The 19,912-nt window shown below is 44.7% G+C and overlaps 1 protein-coding gene and 1 long non-coding RNA gene across 5 annotated transcripts in view; one reads left to right on the top strand and one right to left on the bottom strand.

The window, feature by feature from the left end:
- Positions 1-19,422, top strand: part of RGS8 (regulator of G protein signaling 8) — a 34,738-nt gene extending 15,316 nt beyond the window's left edge. For all 4 annotated transcript variants that reach the window (XM_042925845.1, XM_042925846.1, XM_042925847.1 and 1 more), the window contains 3 exons: positions 310-374; positions 16,795-16,961; positions 18,191-19,422. In XM_042925845.1, coding sequence (XP_042781779.1) covers positions 310-374; positions 16,795-16,961; positions 18,191-18,373 — 415 coding nt within the window. In that variant the 3' untranslated portion in view covers positions 18,374-19,422. The remainder of the gene's footprint in view (positions 1-309; positions 375-16,794; positions 16,962-18,190) is intronic.
- On the bottom strand, positions 3,120-18,034 carry LOC122212139. The gene is made up of 3 exons (XR_006199026.1): positions 17,835-18,034; positions 4,037-4,103; positions 3,120-3,193 (listed from the first exon to the last, which is right to left on the bottom strand). It is a non-coding gene; the product is annotated as an uncharacterized LOC122212139 (long non-coding RNA).
- Positions 19,423-19,912: the final 490 nt, after the last annotated feature.

The raw sequence follows: 19,912 nt of genomic DNA on the forward strand, positions 1-19,912 counted from the left end.
AGGCTGGTTTATTTCCATTGTTGTCTTGGCATCTTTATATCATGTGCTTACTTAGCTTGGTTTTTTAGACTGAAACCTAATGTACTCAACACACTGAATTCCAGTACTGAGGTTTGCCATCAGTTACTTAAGAATGTACCCATCGACAGTGACAGAACTGTAGGAATCCAGGTGTGGTTCTTCGTCTGTACCCCTTCCTCTCATTGTTCTGATTTGTTTGCCTGAGCAAATCTCAATGGTTGCTGATGGCGGGGCGGGGGTGGGGGGTCATTTCAGAAATATTCAAGAGAGATGTTTCTTCTTTCCTAGGAGACTATCCACAGAAGAAGCCACGAGGTGGGCAGATTCCTTTGACGTGCTTCTCTCCCATAAGTGTAAGTAGAGTCAGGTCTCATTGTGTCGCAGCAAATCACCCGTTTAGCAAAAGATGCACCAAATTCCCACCATGATCCAGGTACTGTACTTGGTGCCCCACACAGCTCAGGTCCCTGCCCTCACAGAGCCTCCTGCTTAGGGAAGTGGATGGATAACAAAACACAGTTTAAGTGTAGTGGGAAGAGAGCCTTCTTTCCTGCATTCTGGGTTGAAAGTATGGTCCCAAGAAGCCTTCATATTTTCAGCAGTTCTGGCAAGAAAGAATTCAGTTTAGGGAGTTGGAGTGATGGGCTCAGTGGAATGACCGTCTAGTTTCCACCCCAGATCTTGTTTATAAAATTAAATGAGGGGCGCCTGGGTGGCTCAGTCGGTTAAGTGGCCGACTTCGGCTCAGGTCATGATCTCGCGTCCATGAGTTCAAGCCCCGCATCGGGCTCTGTGCTGACAGCTAGAGCCTGGAGCCTGTTTCAGATTCTGTGTCTCCCTCTCTCTGACCCTCCCCCGTTCATGCTCTGTCTCTCTCTGTCTCAAAAATAAATAAACGTTAAAAAAAAAAATTCAAAAAAAAAATTGAATGACCTCCCTCCAAGTCCCTGGAGAGCCTTGGGTTACTCATCCATCAAATGTATATTCTGTGCATTTTGTTAGTCTCTTGAGTTGGCATAGTTTTGTGTTTTCTTGTTGCTTTTTATTTTGGGGCTTTACTACTCCGGCTGTATCACACTCCTCAGTTTCTGGATGGGTGTGGGTTTTACTAGAACATATTTCTGCTGCCCCTTCTTTTCTGTTTTCCCTTTTCCTCATTTCTCATGCCTTTTGTCCCCCAACAGATACAGACGTAATCATGCATATTTTGGGGTGGGAAGGGTGCTTTGATGCCGGCCAAACTTTCCAGCTCTTGCTTTTTTCTCATCATAAGCAAGTCCAAAATTATCAGGCTTTGAAATTCTACTGGTGGGGTGTCTGGGCAATTTAGTCGGTTAAGCCCCGACTCTTGATCTTGGCTCACATCATGATCTCAGGGTTCAGTTCATGGGTTCGAGCACCTGCTTAGCATTCTTTCTCTCCCTCTCTCTCTTTGCCCCTCCCTCCCCCTGCTCATGTTCTCTCTCTCACTCTCTCTCAAAATAAATAAATAAAACTTAAAAAACAAAAAAAGAAATCCTAGTGGCAAGAAATACATAGGAGTGGGCGAGCAGGGGTGAGGAAGAGAAGAGGGTCTTTTGCAGAGGAAAGGTTTTACCCAGACCTTCAGAGTTCCTTTTATACCCTTCCTGCCAATAGTAGAAATCCTGATTGATCTAGGTACAGAAGGGTAGCTTTTAGCTTAGAGTCTTGTTTACACTTAATTGGGGAACTTGATTTTTGTAAGAGGAGGTTAAGGGCATTGCCTGATACTCAGACCTGTGTTCTGGATTTTGACCCAGCTCGGCTACTAGGTAATTGAGTGGCCTTGATGGAGTCCCCCAATCCTCAGATGTCTTTAGAACTGGTTTTTCTGTCTGCTGGATGGGCTGTTCCCTCTAACTATGCCCCTGATCCTAGTAAACTAGTTAACAAATGCTCTTGAACAGATTTTAAAATGAAATGTGAGATCTAAGACTAAGCATATATTGTAGCAAGTAGTTTCATGAGACACATAGTCATTTGAGTGTTCTGTGGACTACAGTCAGGAAGGAAAACAAGCCAGCATAGGTAGAGTGTGTGTGACATGTGGCTGTACCCCAAACAGCCAGCTTCTGTGGTAAATTTGCCAAGGTAATAGCATATGTTCAATAATACTTTGAATTTGGCAGGAAGGCTGGTTTTTATGAGGCTATTTTTTTGACTTGTTTTCTGGAGTCACATTAGGCTAAACAAGTGTCACTATTAATTTACACCTTCTTTTCTGGCTGGATTTACTTCAAGGTCATCTTGAAGTTTGGTTTCTATTTCAGCCTCATAACTGACTCACTTAGTTCAAGTCCCTGAGGCTGTTTCCTCATTCTGAAATGGTGATAGAAACACCTGTGTGCTACCTGTCACCTGGGTATGAGAATCTTCACAAGAAGACACCTTTATTGGGGTTTTCTACTTAAAGGTGTTGTGTAAGAATATGGTGGTATTTTTTTTAATGATGCTTATTTATCAAATGCAAAATAAATGTGCCTTAAGAATAAGTTTGCAAATTTGGCTGCCAGTTATTAATGCTGAGCCATTAGAGTCAAAGCTTATGGTCATTAAATTAGCGGATGTAATCTTAGGGTATATTTGAACTGCTGCAGTGACAAGACCTGGAGATTAAAAGTTTTACTTTTATTTGTTTGATTCAGTGACTTTTAGAACTGCAGACACTTGGTTCTCCTTCCATCCTGGATGTATTTGGTTTCCAGGAAGGCAGTTACTCCTTTCTGAGATGGGGATTCCACTAAGGGGCCACCACATTGCTTCTTTGTCAAGGCACAACAGAAATAGGTTGTTTTGGACTTTGATGTTCTGTGATCCTTCCTGGAGTCTGATGTTCTGTTTTTATTTCTGTTTAGCATAGAAATAAAAAGCCAATAAGCGAACATCTTTGAGAAGAAAGAGGCCTGTATTCACAGGTCACTGGCAGAATTTCCGTAGCCTTCTCTCTGTGAAGGCTAGGGAGGAGTTGGAGCCCAGGTTACCTTGAAGGGTGTTGACAACTTTCTTAAAGTCTAATTAATTTGGGTTAATGCTGTGACTCAATTAGGGCTGATTAAGCTTTTCCAAAGGGATTGCATGTGTGCTGGTCCCTCAGGAGGGACAGTGGTTGATCAGAGGTGTGCAGGGCTTTCAATTAAGATAGCAAAATGTCCTAAAAAGTAAAGAAAGGAGAATCACGAATGAGCTCCGGAAACAATGTGCTTTAGTCTAGAACCCACCCCCCTGGTAATCCTCTGTATGTAGGCAACTGTCCTCCCTGAGTTTTCTATTTCAGATAATTCTTTTTTTCCCCCATTCTCAGTTTATAGAGCATCTTTACCTTCCCTGCTCTGCTTGAGTGTTTTGGGCACTCATTTATTTCAATAAAGGTGTACTAAGTGTTCATTATGTTTGAAGTCTGTGCTAAGCAGTTGGTTGGGGGTGGACAGGACAGGACCTCCCTGGTGGAGAATGCAGCCTTCTGAGACGTGGACATAAGAAATAATAGTGTGCTGACTACAGGCTAGGGAGTTTCAAGATTTCAGATAGAATCCTGATACTGGGTGTTCCTCTTAAATTCCATTTTGTCAGTATTAGAAGTCCTTACTGACCTGGCAGCAGCGGGTCTGTTTTTAGTTTAGAGCATTGTTTGCACTTAATTGGAGAGTATGCTTCTGCACAATTAAGTTTAGAACATTAGCTGGTAGTCAGACCTGTGTCCAAATGATTTTAACCCGGTTCTGCTTCTAAATAGCTGGGCAGCCTTGATGGAGTCCCTCAATCTCTTGGAAAATCTGGTTCTTCATCTCTACAATGAAGGATCTGGAATACGGTGTTTCAGAGACTGGATCCAGGACTACCCTCTTGTTCTAGGATGCTGTCTGTAGCAATCCCGGAGACTGAGCCATAACCAAACACCTACGGCAGGTGGTTTGAGTCAGCGCTGCCTGCAGGGTTACGTAAAGCTGCTTCAAAGCTGAAATTGTTCAGGCAACCAAATGAGGGGCTGAAGCACCTGGGTTACGAAGCCTTCCCTCCTCGACAGGGTCCCACCATGTGGGGAGCTCTTCTCAGGCTCAAACCTCAGGAAAAGAAGAAAGAAACTTCATTTTTTAAACTTTAGAAAGAGAAAAATCTGGAAAGCAAATATTTGGACCAGTTTGAGTTCCAATCACATTTGCTTACAAGTGCAGGACCAAGCTGAAGAGATACCATGGAGGTCTGGGGGACAGCCACTTGCTGAGGGCTTCTTTTTTTTCCCCCAACTAACAAATGAAAAATGAAATTGCTGGTGACTTGATCAGCCAAAGAAGGATTTCTAATGTGGGCTAATTTGGCGTCTTTTTCCTGCTCATCCAGGGACAGTTAGACTTGGTGTCTGTGAGCTGTGCTCCTTACACTGCCTTGGAGGGTTTGTGTGTATGCATGTGTGTGTGCATGTACATGTACACATCCAGAAGACTTCCTGCCTCTGCACTTCATACCCAGGACAGCAAAGACTCCCAGTTTGTGGGAGAATTCTTTTCTGACGGGTTACGGGAGAGTAGGCACAAAATTGTGTGCTTTGATTTCCTCCTGATGTTCATGTCCAACTTTTAGTGGGACCCTCAGTCCTGAACTCTGATTCAGTTCAAACTCTGAATCTTCCTCCTTCCTTTCTTCCTTCCTTCCTCCCTCCTTCCTTTGTGTGTGTGTGTGTGTGTGTGTGTGTGTGTTTTCACATAAAAGTTGGATTCATTCCAGTTTTAAGAGGAAAGTGTAGACAGGGTTTCTTTCCCTTTCTCTCACTCACTTTTTTTAGCCTGATCCTATACCTGGATGACAGAACACCTCACCCTGGGCATCATTTGGTCCTTGGCTTTGTTGCATTGTTTGCCCAGAGCATGGAGGGTCTGTGCTGACCTGTCCCCACCAGGCCCAGGGAATGTCAGGCGAGTGGAATAGTATAATTGAAAGCTCTTTTGCATTCACAGAGTTAGTATCCACCTCTAAGAAAAGGAGACCAATAAATAAGGAAGCTGTTGGTTTTTAAAAATTGGCCTCTTTGGGATAATGATTGAGATATAGAAAAATATAATGACTTGATCTGGTCACACAGCAACCAAGCAGAAAACCCAAAACAAACAACAACGTTAAGATTACGAGCTAATGAAATTCCTTAATTATTCATCCAAATGGTCATTAGCTTTAGAATGTACAGTTTAAGTATCAGGTTTCCATTCATTGCATAGCCCTCCCCACATCCTTCTCCAAGCCAAAAAATTCTGGAACAGTGTTACTCAAAGTGTGATCCAAAGAAAGCAGCCCCAGCAGCTGCTGGGTACTTGTAAGAAGTGAAAATTCTGGGGTTTGGTCTCAGACCGACGGAGGCAGAATCTCTAGGGGTGGGACTCAGTAATTTGTTTTTCCTCAAGCCCTCCAGTAATATTTATGCCCACTAAATCTTGAGAAACACTCTAAAACATAAGTACGTAAAGCGATGAATCTGGAGCATCTTGGTGACACAGGTGGCCTGTGCTTTCCAAGAAACACGCTGAAGACTGTGTTACAGCCTTCCAAAGTTCTAAGGCAGCACAACCCTTTGATGGTATGATGCTACCTATGCAGCGGGTATGGTGGACGGTGTTTGCCATAAATAAACAAAATGGCAAGTGTGTTTTCTGGATAAACTGAGGCTAAGGGTTAGAAAGAGGTATGTGAAGCAGACATGGATGGAAAAGAAGTTTCTCTTCCTCTTTGCCAACCTCTCTACATTGTTATGATTTTTACTTGCACCCAGGAATGTGGGTGCATTTAGCCTTTATAGAAGGAGTGCCGGGAATAGATAAGGTAACTATTCAAAGTCTGCTGGAAAAGGTTTGAATGAAAAGTAATTGGATGGGCCTCCAACATCCATTCTGTCGCTTACTGGCTCTGTGACCTTGGGCAAATTACACAACTTCTCTAAACCTCGCTTTCCTCATCTGTAAAAGGGGAATGATAAGCCTTGCCTTGCATAGTTGTTTGAGATTTAAATGTGGCTATAGTTGTGAAATGCTAAGTATGATAACATGACGTAGAAGGGCTCCACAAAAGAGAACTATTTTAATTATTTTCGTGATAACACAACATTAAATTCATCGAGGAAACGGATTTCACACTTTCTGTATGCTAGAGATGGCATCAGCTTCTTTCCATGGGCAGCTGGGGGTTGAACATGAGGGTTGGATGGGGACTGTATTAGAATCGCGGGGGGGGGGGCGCTTATTCATATTCCATAATACCTCACCCCCTTCGTGTCATGAGCTTTGGGTATCCTTTCCTCATCCCTTCCCAATTTCCCTTCAGTGTATGTGAGAGAATCCCCCCTGGGGATGTAGTTTTTTAACAACCCAGCAGGCGAATCTGATGTGGTCCCTCTTTGAGACTCCCTGCAGTGTTCCTGTATCAAACTAATTAGATAAATATTCCTGGACATTTAATTTTGGGAACCTTTTAGGTGATGCATTGGTGTACCTGGAGCTTTATAACACTTCCCTTGTATTAAAGGAGTCATTTGTGAATGCTTTTACCCATTAGGGACATTTTTCTTTGTTTCCCTTTCAATAGAAAACTCCTTGCTAATTTCTTATACTAGTTGCGGATACAGGCCCTAGCTTGGTTTTTGTCGTTGTTGTTACTTGACCTAGCTTCTGCTTGATAAAATAGAAAAGAACATTGGAATAGGAGTTGTACGACCCAGGCTGTCCTTAGGCTTCTGCTACCACGTCCTAGGAATAAGAAACCATCCAACCTTAGAGCCTCACCATTTCTTTGTGTCCAATGTAGGCCTTAATCTCTCATGTCCTTTCTGGCTCGAAGAGTCTAACACCTGTCAAATCCTACTACTGTTATAACATACCATTTTGCTATACGTACACTAACAAAGTGAAGATCATTGAAGAAAATTATGTTAATCACAAGGCTGAAGTATAATTAGCATGCCAGTTGCTTGCCAATAAATGTCAGTAACTGGAAATAGTTTGTCCTCTAAATAATCTCTTTACCTAAACCTTGCTAAGCCCCAGTTATTTGTTTAAAAACCTTTATTTTAGAGATAACACAAAAGAAAGACTTTGATCCTAACGCTGTTCTCATCACAGATTTCAAAGGAGTGAACTCAGTTCTGCATCAAAGAGATTTTTGACTTCACCATTAGTATATGCATCCTGGATTTTATAAATAAATTTGCCTTTCTTATCCTCTGACATTGAAACCCATTCACCAGTTTATTTTTCCTATTGATCAGGGATGCAAGAGAACTCTGGTGTCTGGGATAGCACTTTGGTAAACAGAGAGGTACCCCCAAAATATTTCTTGCGATCTTGGGTTTTTCGAAGCCTGGGAACTGAGCTGGGCTCCAGCCCACCCCGTGCCAGCTGAATCAGGGCTCCTGGACGTCGAACTATTACCTAAGCCACCCTCCCCGCTGCACCAGCTGTACCGCTCATTCATAGTGACCCAGTTTCGGTTCTTATGTAAGCACCCTGCATCACAGAACTAAGAGGAAGATGCCGGCAGCAGGCAGCACGTGTGGCCACGGGTATGTTCTTGGAGATTCTGTGCATGCCCAGGGGGATGCCAAGATTCTGCTGAGTGTTCCAGGAATTCTGGACACGAGCCTCTCCCTTCCTGCACTAGATAGACACTAATTTCAAAAAGATGTGTAATGTTCATAGAGCCTTGACTTCTTAGAATGTCATACAGAGAAAACCAAAGTGAAATAAAAAAAAATGAAATTAAAAAAAAAAAAAGACAGATCCTTTTGTTTCTCTCTCATCTTCCTGAACTATTCACCACCCACCACCTTTAAGTTACCAGGTTTGTCTTGGGGCATTAGGCATGTTTATTCTGTATGATGGCACCTTAAGCCCCCAAAATACAGGCTTCATGGTCACTAACTCGCATGGAGCACTCCCTGAGTGTCGGGCCCTGCGTGTCCTAACTCCCTTCACCCCCAAAGCTCCATGGAGCAGGTACTGTTAGGATCTGCATTTCACAGATGAGGGAACTGAAGCACAGAGAGGTTAAGCATAGTGCCCAAGGTCACACCTAGCTAGTGTGTGTCAGAGCCAGGGCACAATCCCAGGCAGAATGGCTTCAGGGATCAGAAAGGAGTCACTCTTTCCTTCTACTTGGGATCTGTGGGGACTCAGAAACTCCAGGACCTGGGTATCTGGGAGGGAGCAGGGTCTGGCATGCACAGGGCCCCAGGCTGGGGAGCACAGCTCATGCAAAGCAGGTCATGCTGAGAGATGCCCATAAATGCTCATGAGCCTTTCAGAGATAAACTGGCATCCTTCATTCTAACCAACTGCAGTTTATGGAGAAGCAGAAGGGAAGGAGAGGGTCCTGGTGGAAAGAAGGAAGGGGGAAGAGGGGAGGAGGGGCAACAAGGGACAGAAGAAAAGGGAGAGACGCTGGGAAAAGATGCTGAAGAGTCAGGCGAGGACCAGACAGAGAGTTTGCAGGGATGAGGTGGGAGGGGATGGAAGGAGGAAGAAAGGATGTAGCTGATGAGGAGGAATGGCTCTGGCTCTGGTCCCATCCCGTTCCTTTGCTGGGTCCCAGAAGTGGGAAAGGTGGGCCAGGTGGTCTGTACACAAAGCCCACTCCCACCATCTGCTCTGGGAGGGGGAGGGGCTCCCACCCCTTCTCACATCCATTGTTCCCAGGTGAAGTTTTTCTTTGCACAGTGACCCTCACCCCTGCCTCCAGAGCCAGCCCTGGGAATATGGAGGGTGGTGAGAGATCAGGGTGGAGAGGGGTGGGGGAGCAGAGGAGGAGGGCTGTGGGCAGGCACAGTCTGTGCAGAGCTTTGTGAGCTTTTTCTTTACCACAATCTGTTCTCTAGACGCTACTGCTTCTCAGGTCTGGACCCTCCCCATCTCTCCTCAAGCTCTTCCTTTGAAATCCCTGACAAATTTTAAAGGCCATATTTTGCTTTGGTTCCCCTCCCACTGTGTCTGAAACCAGCCCTGGAAATGCAGATGACCGCATTTTTGGGTTGAGGCTGCCTGAAAGCGCTCGGCATCTTTACAAGGTCACTCAGCCATGCTTTGTTACAGTGTCCCCAGGCCACCGTTGGGGAATGTGCCAGTCTGCTCTATGTGATGCTTCTGTGTCTCGGGAAGGATGCTCAGGGAGGTGCTGCGGGAAGAAGAGAGTTTAGTCCTCCATTGTCACCACAGATAAGGTGATGGCAGGTGTCCTCCTGTGGGAGAATCTCCAGCTCTGTAAGCTAGGTGTCACATTTGCCCCACTGTGATGTACTTTCAGTGCGACAGCTTGATTTGGGGTTATTGTCCATCCCTCCTTTGAAGGAAGAGATGACGTGAGGTTCTCTGGCGATCACGAGAGGAGACACAGGCAGAGTGGTCTCTGAAGTCACACAGATGTGTGTGAACCCACTGTCCCCTGTTACTGGCCATGTGACTCCAAACATTGAACCCAAACTCTCCAAGTCTCACTTTCCCTCTTTGTGAGACAAACTCCCGTCCGAGCTAACATTTACTGACTGCTTGTAATGCGCGTTGGGCACTTTTACGTGGATCGCCTCATTCAGTTCTCAGAACAATCCGGTGCAGTAAGTCCCAGCATTATTCCCATTTTACAGATGAGATGATGTGGGCTTCAAGATGTGAGGACACTTTCTGAGGTCGCACAGATTCGGACCCAGACAGGCTCTCTGGCTCCAGAACCTCTGCCTTGATAATAGGGTTGGTGTGAAGATTGAGTGAGTTGACATATGTAGACTGGACAATGTAGAACTGGTTCGGGGTAAATCCTCAGTGCATTGTGGTGATGATGTTGCTAAGGAGGAGGACAGAAAACAATCAGCTAAGAGCTGTGTCTCATGCAGGCCTGACTTGCAAAGGGAGCGCAGAGCAGACTCTTCCCCAGGGAGAGTTAATAAGATCCAACCCCTCACTTTACAGATGAAGATGCTGAGACCCAGGGAAGTCGAATGTGTTGTCCAAGGTCATAGAGCTAATTATGGGCCTGACTCTGATCAGAAGGGATGCTCCCAACTGGGACAGTGGTGCTCCCATCCCAGGTGGGACCAGAAAGGTCCTGTAGGCTGCCTCAGTGAAGCTGACAGGAAGTCATGAGCTGGGTATGAGTTTGCCATACATTTACTTCAAATCCCCATTCCTCCTGAGTCCATCTCCATGGCTTCTAATGTAATCCAGTGCCCATCCTTGTCTCTAGGTTGTTCTTCTACCCAAGATCCAACTCCGCCTTCCACAGGGACTCTTTCGATTTCTCCCCATCTCATCTATTGCCATCATTCCTGGAAACCTCACCATCCATGGAGTTACTCATGGCCCCCTTGTCTTGGGCTGAGACAGCACTCCCTCCACCCCCCCTCCCCCCAGCCATTGCTGGTGCAGGCATCGCTTGGGCCCCACCATGATGCAGAGCTGGAGACTGGACTCCTGACTCACATAAGAATGCCTGCTTTATAATTTGGTATCCATGCCACTTATTAATCATGTGACCTCAGGCAAGTTATTTAACTTCTCTAAGCTTCACTTACTTCTCTACAAATGGCAATAATATGAGGACCTGTGCTATAAGTATGCCAGAGGTACCTAAAGCATTTAATGCAGTGCCTGGCCCAAAGTGCTCGATCAGTGCCTGCGGTGGTTGTTTTCAAGATTCCTCCTCTAACTTCAACTTTTTTTAAACCTCCTGTTTATCCTTCTCCCCTTTTCCTATGTCCCAATGTTTAGATCCTAAATCCTGCTGTTCTCTGGGTTTAAGCTTCCTTTACCAACCTGGACCTGATGGTCCTTTCTTTGACTGAGAGGCACATCCCCAAACTAAAAGTTCTTGCTTCCTTCTTGGTGCATCGTAACCTTGTCCAGGAACTAGAACCTAGGCCTTTACAAGTGTTTGCCTGTTTCTTATCATGTTCCTATTCATTTTTCCAAAGTAGCTGTTGTCAACCCTTCCCAAACCCCTACCACACACACTGGACTTATAATTATTCAATTAATTATCTTAAATTATTGCTCACTATCTGTGACCCTAGACTAGCTTTTGAGTTCTGTGAGGTGGTGACTTCATTTGATTTACTCATGTCGTATCCTGCAAACCTAGCATATGGAGGCAGACCACCTTCACAGGGACTTCACCGCAAATTAACGAAGATCAAGGCTGTTCAAACTTACGTATCTCAGATATGTCCCTTCCCTGACCAATTCTTTCCGTCTTCATCCACTCTACTTTCTTTTACTCTACTTCTGATTTTAAGGAGCACAAGTTCTTCTACTTCTGGGTCCCCCTCCTTCTCCAGAATTTTCCTTCACCAGATACATTCTTTTGTTTCTTTAATCTTTTATCTTCCCTTGCTCTTTTCCTTCTGCCTGCAATACATCTGGAAAGATCTTGCTTTGGAGTCATAGGGACCTGGTAGGGAAACTTGGCTTTTCTTGCCAGCTGTGTAACTGGGACATTGCTTCGACTTCTGTAAGTAAGCCTTATGTCTTCATTTGGAAAATGAGAGTGCTACTATCTGTGGATCAGCATTGTTGTGAAAATAAATTGAGCTAGTGTTTGCAAAATCTCCAGCAAAAAGTGTGGCATGTAGTAAATAGATAAAACTCCCTGCCCCAAATCCCAAATAAATACATCAAAATAAAACCCTACCATGCCTAGGTCCCACCACCTTCTCAGACAGGAACTCCTTCCTTCATTTTCTGGCACCCAAACTAGAAACTTCCTGGTATCCACACGCAGCCCTCTTCTCTCCATCATAATTCTGTTCTCAGGCTTACTTCTCTACCTTCCTAGGGGGAACATTTTATTAGTTAGACTCTTTCCTTTAATTTCAACTCCTCCTATTCAACCAGTCTTTTCTGATTAGATCCACATCAAACATACTCAAGACTAACAAAACAAAAAGCAAAAACACAGAAAACCGCATTTTTTCCTGACCTCCTGTTTCCTTCTAGTAAAGCTATCTGATCTTTCTACTCCCCTTCTTGCAAGAGACACTGAGTTCACTGTTTTCTGCTTCCTCTCCTCTCATTCACCATCACGTTCACCACAGTGTGCCCAGGATCCCCGTTACACCACTAAAGCTGCTCCCTCCCATGGTTGCTGAATCTCACCACCGAATCCAACAGCCACATCTCAGCCCGTAGCTAGCTTGACCTCTGGGTAGTGCTGGACACGTGGCCGCTTCCTCCTCCTTGAAACGTTCGCTTCCCTGGCTTTTTGCAGTGCTGTGTTATCCTTCTATCTCTCAGGCTCTTTCACAGACCTCTTGATGTATCTTATGAGTGGGCTCAATAATTGTTTACATTATTTTTTTTAATGTTTTTTTATTTGGAGAGAGAGTGAGAGCAGGGGAGGGGCAGAGAGAGAGAGAGAGAGAGAGAGAGAGAGAAGGAGAGAGAGAGAGAAAATCCCCACAGACTCTGTGCTGTCAGTACAGAACCCAACTCCGGGCTTGAACTCCCGAACCATGAGATCATGACCTGGGCCAAAATCAAGTCGGACGCTTAACTGACTGAGCCACCCAGGCACCCCAATAATTGTTAACATTATTATTATTGTTGCTGTTATTATTATTATTATTATTATTATTATTATTGTTAAACACTAATCTTCTTGAACTATTTCTAATTACTCGAACACTCTTAATTCTAGGCCTTCACTTGTGTGGCTCCCCCTTCCTGCCAGACTCTTCTCCACCTTCTCTTCCCTTCTTTCACTTAGCTTCTGGCTCTTCAACTTCACATCTCAGCTTAGAAGCTTCTCCCTCCTGCACATCTTGCCTTTCCTCCTTAGGTCTGGCTCAGGCACCCCTTCTGGGTACTTTCCCGGCAACCTCTGCTTTCCCTGTCATACCACTCTTCATGTATACCGTAATTACCAAATTATGTTTTCTTGGCTCAAATAGCCTCTCACTGTAAGTTCTGAGGGCTTCGTTGTGCCTGTTTTTTAGCCCCTCGCAGAATGCCTGGGTCCCATAATGGGTGTGTGCGAATGAGTGAATGGATGGGTGGAGGTGGCATTATTGCTGTGTTGGATTGGGAATTAGTATACCTTATATTTTTAATGCTACATAGTATTACCTGTGTGAACTCTGTCAAGCCCCTCCTCCAAGCTTCTTGCTCTATACAATTGAGAAAAGTTCAGCAATATTCCCGAGGGCACTTTGCAGGTGCTCTCTCTTTTTTAATCTGCACAAACGCCCAACACAGTTGAGACTTTGATGAAAGGAGATAATGTCTGCATCTTGTCTAGCATGGATGGTTTCCCGAGCAGGGCTCTCTTCACCAATGCCATCGTTGAAGGCAGAAAGGTAATGTTCTTTCTTTATCTGTAACTTGATTCAGGTTGCTCGCAAGCGCTTGTTTTTGTTCAATGGAAAATAACACGAAATGTAACATTAACAGCAAACTTTCAGCTTTGCCATTCAAGGTATTTATTTAGTCTCTTCTGATTTAAAAACAACAGGCTCGTCCAAGTAACTCTTCCAAGTCACTTTGAATTTACTCTTTTAATGTTTTTTTAATGTTTATTTATTTTTGAGAGAGAGAGAGAGTGAGGGAGGGGGGGAGTAAGGCAGAGAGAGAGGGAGACACAAAATCCAAAGCAGGCTCTAGGCTCTGAGCTGTCAGCACGGAGCCCAACGCGGGGCTCGAACTCATGAGCCGTGAGATCATGACCTGAGTTGAAGGTCGGGTGGTTAACCGACTGAGCCACCCAGGTGCCCCTGAATTTACTGTTTTAGATAAATGCAGTGTTTTAGCATTCTCTCCCTGCCCTTTCCTTCCCACGCCCTGCCCACAGTGGAAAAGCAGCCAGAGAAGCCTTTGGCCTGGGGTCTTTAGGTCCTCCTTGCATCCACTGATAGTGTCCATCCACTGCTTAGAGACCACCTTGCTGAGCCAGCTCTGCCTTGGCTCTCATGGGCACTGAATCTCCTTGGAGGCTTCCACAGCTCCAAATGGTATTCTACCCCACCTCTGCCTCTAGCCCCTGCTACAGGTACCTCTTCTGCAAGCAATGGCAATCTCCTGGCAGGCAGGCAGGCTAACTCTCAGGTCTGAGTTCCTCAGAGCCTGTGGAAACTTCTGGATTACCTTCGTAAGAACTTGGAGGAGACAAGGTATGGAAAAAAGAGCATCCACAAGGGTTTTTATGGGCAGGGATTTTATGACCTGTTTTCTGATGTAAGTGTTTTGTGCATTAGTAGTTTATAAAAGAAATCATTGAATGAGTGATTCTCTAGCCATCTCTCTGCCTAATCATTGCCACGTTAGTGTTTCATGCTGTCTTTGATTCTCATTTTATCTTGGATTTCTACTCCCTCTTCAAGGTTTTAAACCCAATGTAGGAATGAGGGTGAGTGGGGCCCTGAGCCAACCTTTCATAGGAGTCTAACCTATGTTACCCCCCTCTTCCTTCCTTGGCACAGGAGCAATTTTATTTACATCCTCCCTGATGGACAACAACCTTACATCATATTCTGCTTTCTCCATACTCCTTGTCTTAGAGGACCATGTGTCTTGTCTTAAGGTGACCGTATGTCCTGGTTTTTGCCTGTGGTGGTCATGGTTTATGCCCATTGTCTCTGTGTAATTAATAGGCATGCCCCTCTTCGTTCTCAAAAACGTCCTGGCTTAGATGGTAAATTTCATGGCTACTCTGCTTTTGATAAACACGTGAAACTCAGGCCTCCAAACTTAGATTTCTTTTTGATTTAAAGCTTGGCTTTGGGAATTGCATCAAAACCCTTTTCTACCCCAATTTCCTGCCCCTTGCAAGTAAAGGCTTGGTTTTTATGACTGTTGTTCTAATGAGGGAATTATAACATCTATTTTTTTTAATGTATGTTTATTTATTTTTGAGAGAGAGAGAGAACACAAGTGGGAGAGGGGCAGAGAGAGAGGGAGATACAGAATCTGAGGCCTGGGAAGGCTCCAGGCTCTGAGCTGTTAGCACAGAGCCTGATGCAGGGCTCAAACTCATGAACCTGGAGGTTATGGCCCGAGCTGAAATCAGGTGCTCATCTGATGGAGCCACCCAGGTGCCCCATAACATCCATTTTAAAGACAAAGATACCCAATAACTTTAATTAGGAGAAATGAAAATGTTTCACAAAAGAAAAAACAAACATTTAAATATGGCAACAGCATGGCACCACCAATCCATGATCCTGGGCAACACATTGTCCTGGTGCACATTGGTGGGCCTCAGATATTCAGGTGATTCCATCCCTTAGAATTAAGAACTGTTAACGTATTGTCCTTTTGACAAATTTTAGAAAAGAAAGAAAACATTGTAGCCAGAGTCTTTTTTTTTTTTTTCTTTGATTAGAGAGAGAGAGTGGGAGAGGGGCAGAGGGAGAGAGAGTGAGAATCCCAAGCAGGCTCCACACCCAGTGCAAAGTCTGACTCGGAGCTCGATCTCGCAATGGTAAGATCATGACCTGAGCTGAAATTGAGAGTCAGACGCTTAACCAACTGAGCCACCCAGGTGCCCTCAGAGTCATTTTTAACCAATGCAGTCACTTTATTCTAGGCTATGTCTGCCCATCCCCTGAGGACAGTTTGTAGAAAGCTGTAGCTCTTATTTGAATAGTGAAGAGTATATTGAGGGTTAAGATAATTCATAAAATATATTTTAATATAAAAACATTAGCTGAGTATATAGGCAATCAATGAATGTTGTTTTCCAAATCTATGTGGTAATCTTATTCTGCTCATCTTATTCTGATTAGAATCAGAGCACGTTGCTCTGTTTTGGCAACATGCATGACATTGGTTTTATTTTATTTTATTTTATTTTATTTATTTTTTAAATGTTTTTATTTATTTTTGAGACAGAGACAGAGTATGAGCAGGGGAGGGGCAGAGAGACAGGGAGACACAGAATCTGAAGCAGGCTCCAGGCTCTGAGCTGTCAGCACAGAGCCTGACGCGGGGCTCGAACTCACGGACTGTGAGATCATGACCTGAGCCGAAGTCGGACACTCAACCGACTGAGCCACCCAGGCGCCCCGCATGACATTGATTTTAAAAAATGAAAAGGTGTGTTCATCATTAAGTCATTGGGAGAAAATTATAGTTAATCTTAATTAAAACACGTAATTTGGTAAGCAGGATCTTTTAAAATAAAGTATCCATGGGATGAACCATTAAAACATGGGGCCTCAAAAGGTTTTAAAAGAGGCTAGGAATCTTTTACAGGCAATAGAATGGCTTCAGCGACTGAATTTCAGTAGGGTGTTTACTTTCAGAAGTTCTTCTGGTAGTAGTGAAGGATTTGCCCTGAGGCATTCACACCCTCCCATAGTTTGTCTTGTAAAAGATTGTTTTTTTAGGGTGGTTGACTTGGATTAGGGTACAGAATGCATTACGAATATCACTTTGGCCTCATTAGAAACATGGGCTCACCAGTAGACTCGGGACAGCTGACTCTGCATTAGGGGACAGACAGTGACCACTGAGGGCTAATGAGCAGTGACCAGGGTTTCCCACAGTCATTATTACTGTGGCTTCCTAAACATTTCTCCCTAATATCACTCTGATCCTTGAGTAGGAAGCAGAGCCTGCCTCCGGGGATACCGGTGTGTTTAAGAGGTAGAGTCTCCAAGAGGATGTGGAGGAGCAGTGGGGGTTGGACAATCAGGGCCAGTCTCACATTATTACTACCTTTCTCTCTTTCATCTACAGTCTGTGAGCTTATGCCTCTTCCTATCTCTCTTCCTTTTCACCTTCCCCACACCCACAGATGGGGTGGCCGCCTTCCGCGCCTTTTTGAAGACCGAGTTCAGCGAGGAGAACCTAGAATTCTGGCTGGCCTGTGAGGAGTTCAAGAAGACCAGATCAACTGCAAAACTGGTCTCCAAGGCCCATAGGATCTTTGAGGAGTTTGTGGATGTGCAGGCTCCGAGGGAGGTGTGTTGGCGGTGGCGAGAGTCTTGTAAGACCTCTATCCATGGCTCCTGGCTCACATCTCTCTCTTGGCGGGGGTTTGAGCCAGTCTTGTTGGGGACTGTCTTCTGAACTGAGCCTCGCTGCTCTGATGGCTCTTAATGAAAAGAGGATCACTTCTAAAGTGCACAGCCCAGGGCTTCTAAAGAGGGGCTCTATTAGGAGTGCTTTAGTTGTCTTTCAAACATGTGCCTGCAAGACCTGTGTTTCTGTAGGGATTCTGTAAGGATAGATGCCATTGAATCCATGTTAGTTTTCCTAGTGGAAGGCAGCACAGGTTAATGGGATGAGCATCCACTTTGGAATCTTATTCCAGTCTCAGCTCTACCAGTTAGAAGCTGTGTGGTCTTATCCGAGTTATCTAGTCTCTCTGACTCCCATTTGCCCCAAAGTGAAAGTGTACCTTTCAAGACTACTCTGAGTATTAGGGATAAAGCACCTCATCAACATCTGTCACTGCCTATTAATGAGTCATTACAGTCATTTATATTATTTTATAATAAGTTATTATCATTTATAATAATAAAATGAATCTCTATATATGGCTGTGCTGAGTTATAAAACAGAATTTTACTTGGGAGGATTTTATAGAAGCAAAATGTTTGCTGTCTACGAGTTTTGGTGTGCTATATACCTAGGACTCTTCAATTATTCTTTGACTTGGGAGGTAGGAGGTCTTTGCCCAGTGCCCAGGATGCTGTAGACCCTTTAAAATGCTGTTTAGAACGGAGATGTCCATTCTAACCATAATCTCTCCTCCTGGGGCATTTGTTTCTTTAGTGGTTAAGAACAAACAAGAGGGCAAGCTTCCTTTAGGGAATCCACATTAATACTTACCTTCAGTCTCACTCTTTGCTTGACATCATGAAGACCCCTGGATTAGGAGTTAAGTGATTTGGGATTTTGCCTTGGCTCTGTTACTAACTTTCCATACTGCTTTAGAGCAGCCTTTTAGTATCTCTTTTCTTCAGTGTCCTTATCTGTAAATTGAGACAAAGAATGTCTGGTCTTCAGACCTCACAGGATTCTTGCTGGGATTAAAAGGGATAACCTCCATGAAAACAGTTTGAAAAGCATGACTAAGCTTACATATATAAGATACTGTCATTAGTAATTATTACATAGCTAGGAGCAGTTGCCAGGCACCATGGCCCTTGAGGGCCTGTGACCATGCTCTCTGTTTGTGTCTCCAGGTAAACATAGACTTCCAGACCCGAGAAGCCACGAGGAAGAACATGCAAGAGCCATCCCTGACTTGCTTTGACCAAGCGCAGGGAAAAGTACACAGCCTCATGGAGAAAGACTCTTATCCCAGGTTCCTGAGGTCCAAAATGTACTTAGATTTGCTGTCCCAAAGCCAGAGGAGGCTCAGTTAGACCTCAGATGGGGACTCTTGGAGATCACTGGCTTCCCCCCTCCCCTTGCTGCCAAGACCATATTCTAATGTGAAATGTCATAGGTGTTCAAAAAGCAATGGCGTTTAGTTTGGGAGCCTGGGGGATGAGGAGTGGATGAAGGGCCATTCCAAAGTAAGATCCAGTCACCAGAGCTCGGACTCTATTCCATTAACCCATGTTTGTGTTTTGGTTAGCGGTAGCACCTTGCTGCTGTTACCCTCCTTCTGGGTCAGCAACTTGCCCTTCACAATGCCTTGGGTCATTTCTGCTGAGAAGGCAGATTTGCTATGCTGGGCTAATGTGTAAATAATGCAGATGCAATTCCCACCACTTCCACACCCTCCTCAGTTAGGATTCTTGGCTCTAACTTGTACTATACCCCTGTGAGGAATAGCTAGAAGACTCCGGCTCACCTAGGTGATTTGCTGTCACAATGTAGTGGCCAGTGCTAGTGTAGGAGAGAGGTTTGTGGGGAATCCCAGGTTTCTAACGCTGTCATTGACAGGTGGCCTCTGGGAGAAGGGGCAAACTCCATGGAGCTGGCTATTTCTTCCATTTCCATTAGACCAGTGTGAAAAGCTGTCATCACTGCCCATCTTAGCCTAGGAAATTCACAAGACATTTTTACCCTCACAATTCCACGAAGGGTCTTGGGAGATCTCTTATATGATTTCTGATGTGGGGTCTGCTTTTAAGAAAGATACAGCTTGCAGATCTTCCTTGATTCTACCAAGAAGTATTCCAGAAGTCGAATGACCAGGGAACATAGCTCCAGTAGACTTTTGTGCAATGGGGCGCCATATAACCTCTCTGTTGCTTAATGTATTCTCCGCCGTCACCTCCCTGTGGCATCACACATCACTGATCTCTTAGAAAGACAGCTTGGCAAAGGGAGGTGAATTCCCATAGCATGGACAGCTTTCATGGTGCCTAATACTTTCCTTGTCTCTCCCTGTCCCCCCTTCCATGCAGGTCATGTAATTATGATGGGGGAGAATGGGAACTTAGGCTGTAACTCTTCAGCTTGCTTCCTGGGAGCATGCTTTCTTAGAAAGGTCTCTCTCATGAGGGCCATCGTGGCTATTCAGCAACTTCCTTCTTGATCTCTGACCTTTTGGGATTGAACATGGAACAGGAGGTGAGGCTAAGATCACTGTGAACATCTGGCTGTGGAGAATCTTCCTAAAATGCTTTCATGGTACCCTGAGGCTCCTTTTGGAAATGTGTCAGGATACTCTTCCTTGGAGGGTGAGCGTAAAGCACCCTAGCTTCCTGAGAAAAAAAGTGGACTTCGGCACAAATTTGCAGTGCCAGGGATATGAATCCTCAGCAGAGAGACTGGAAAGTGGAAGAGGAGTCTGGAAGAGGCTGGTCTCCAGGTGGACCAAATCGTAGAGAATATGGTGGAGTTACTATTGGGATAATTCACAGCCAGTGGATTTGGAGTCATTGCAGATCTCCACAACTTTCAGCTTGACTAAATGAAATAGCTGCGATTAGGCGTAAGCTCTGGAGTGC

The sequence above is a fragment of the Panthera leo genome, chromosome F3 (assembly GCF_018350215.1).
Source record: "Panthera leo isolate Ple1 chromosome F3, P.leo_Ple1_pat1.1, whole genome shotgun sequence".
NCBI lineage: Eukaryota > Metazoa > Chordata > Mammalia > Carnivora > Felidae > Panthera > Panthera leo.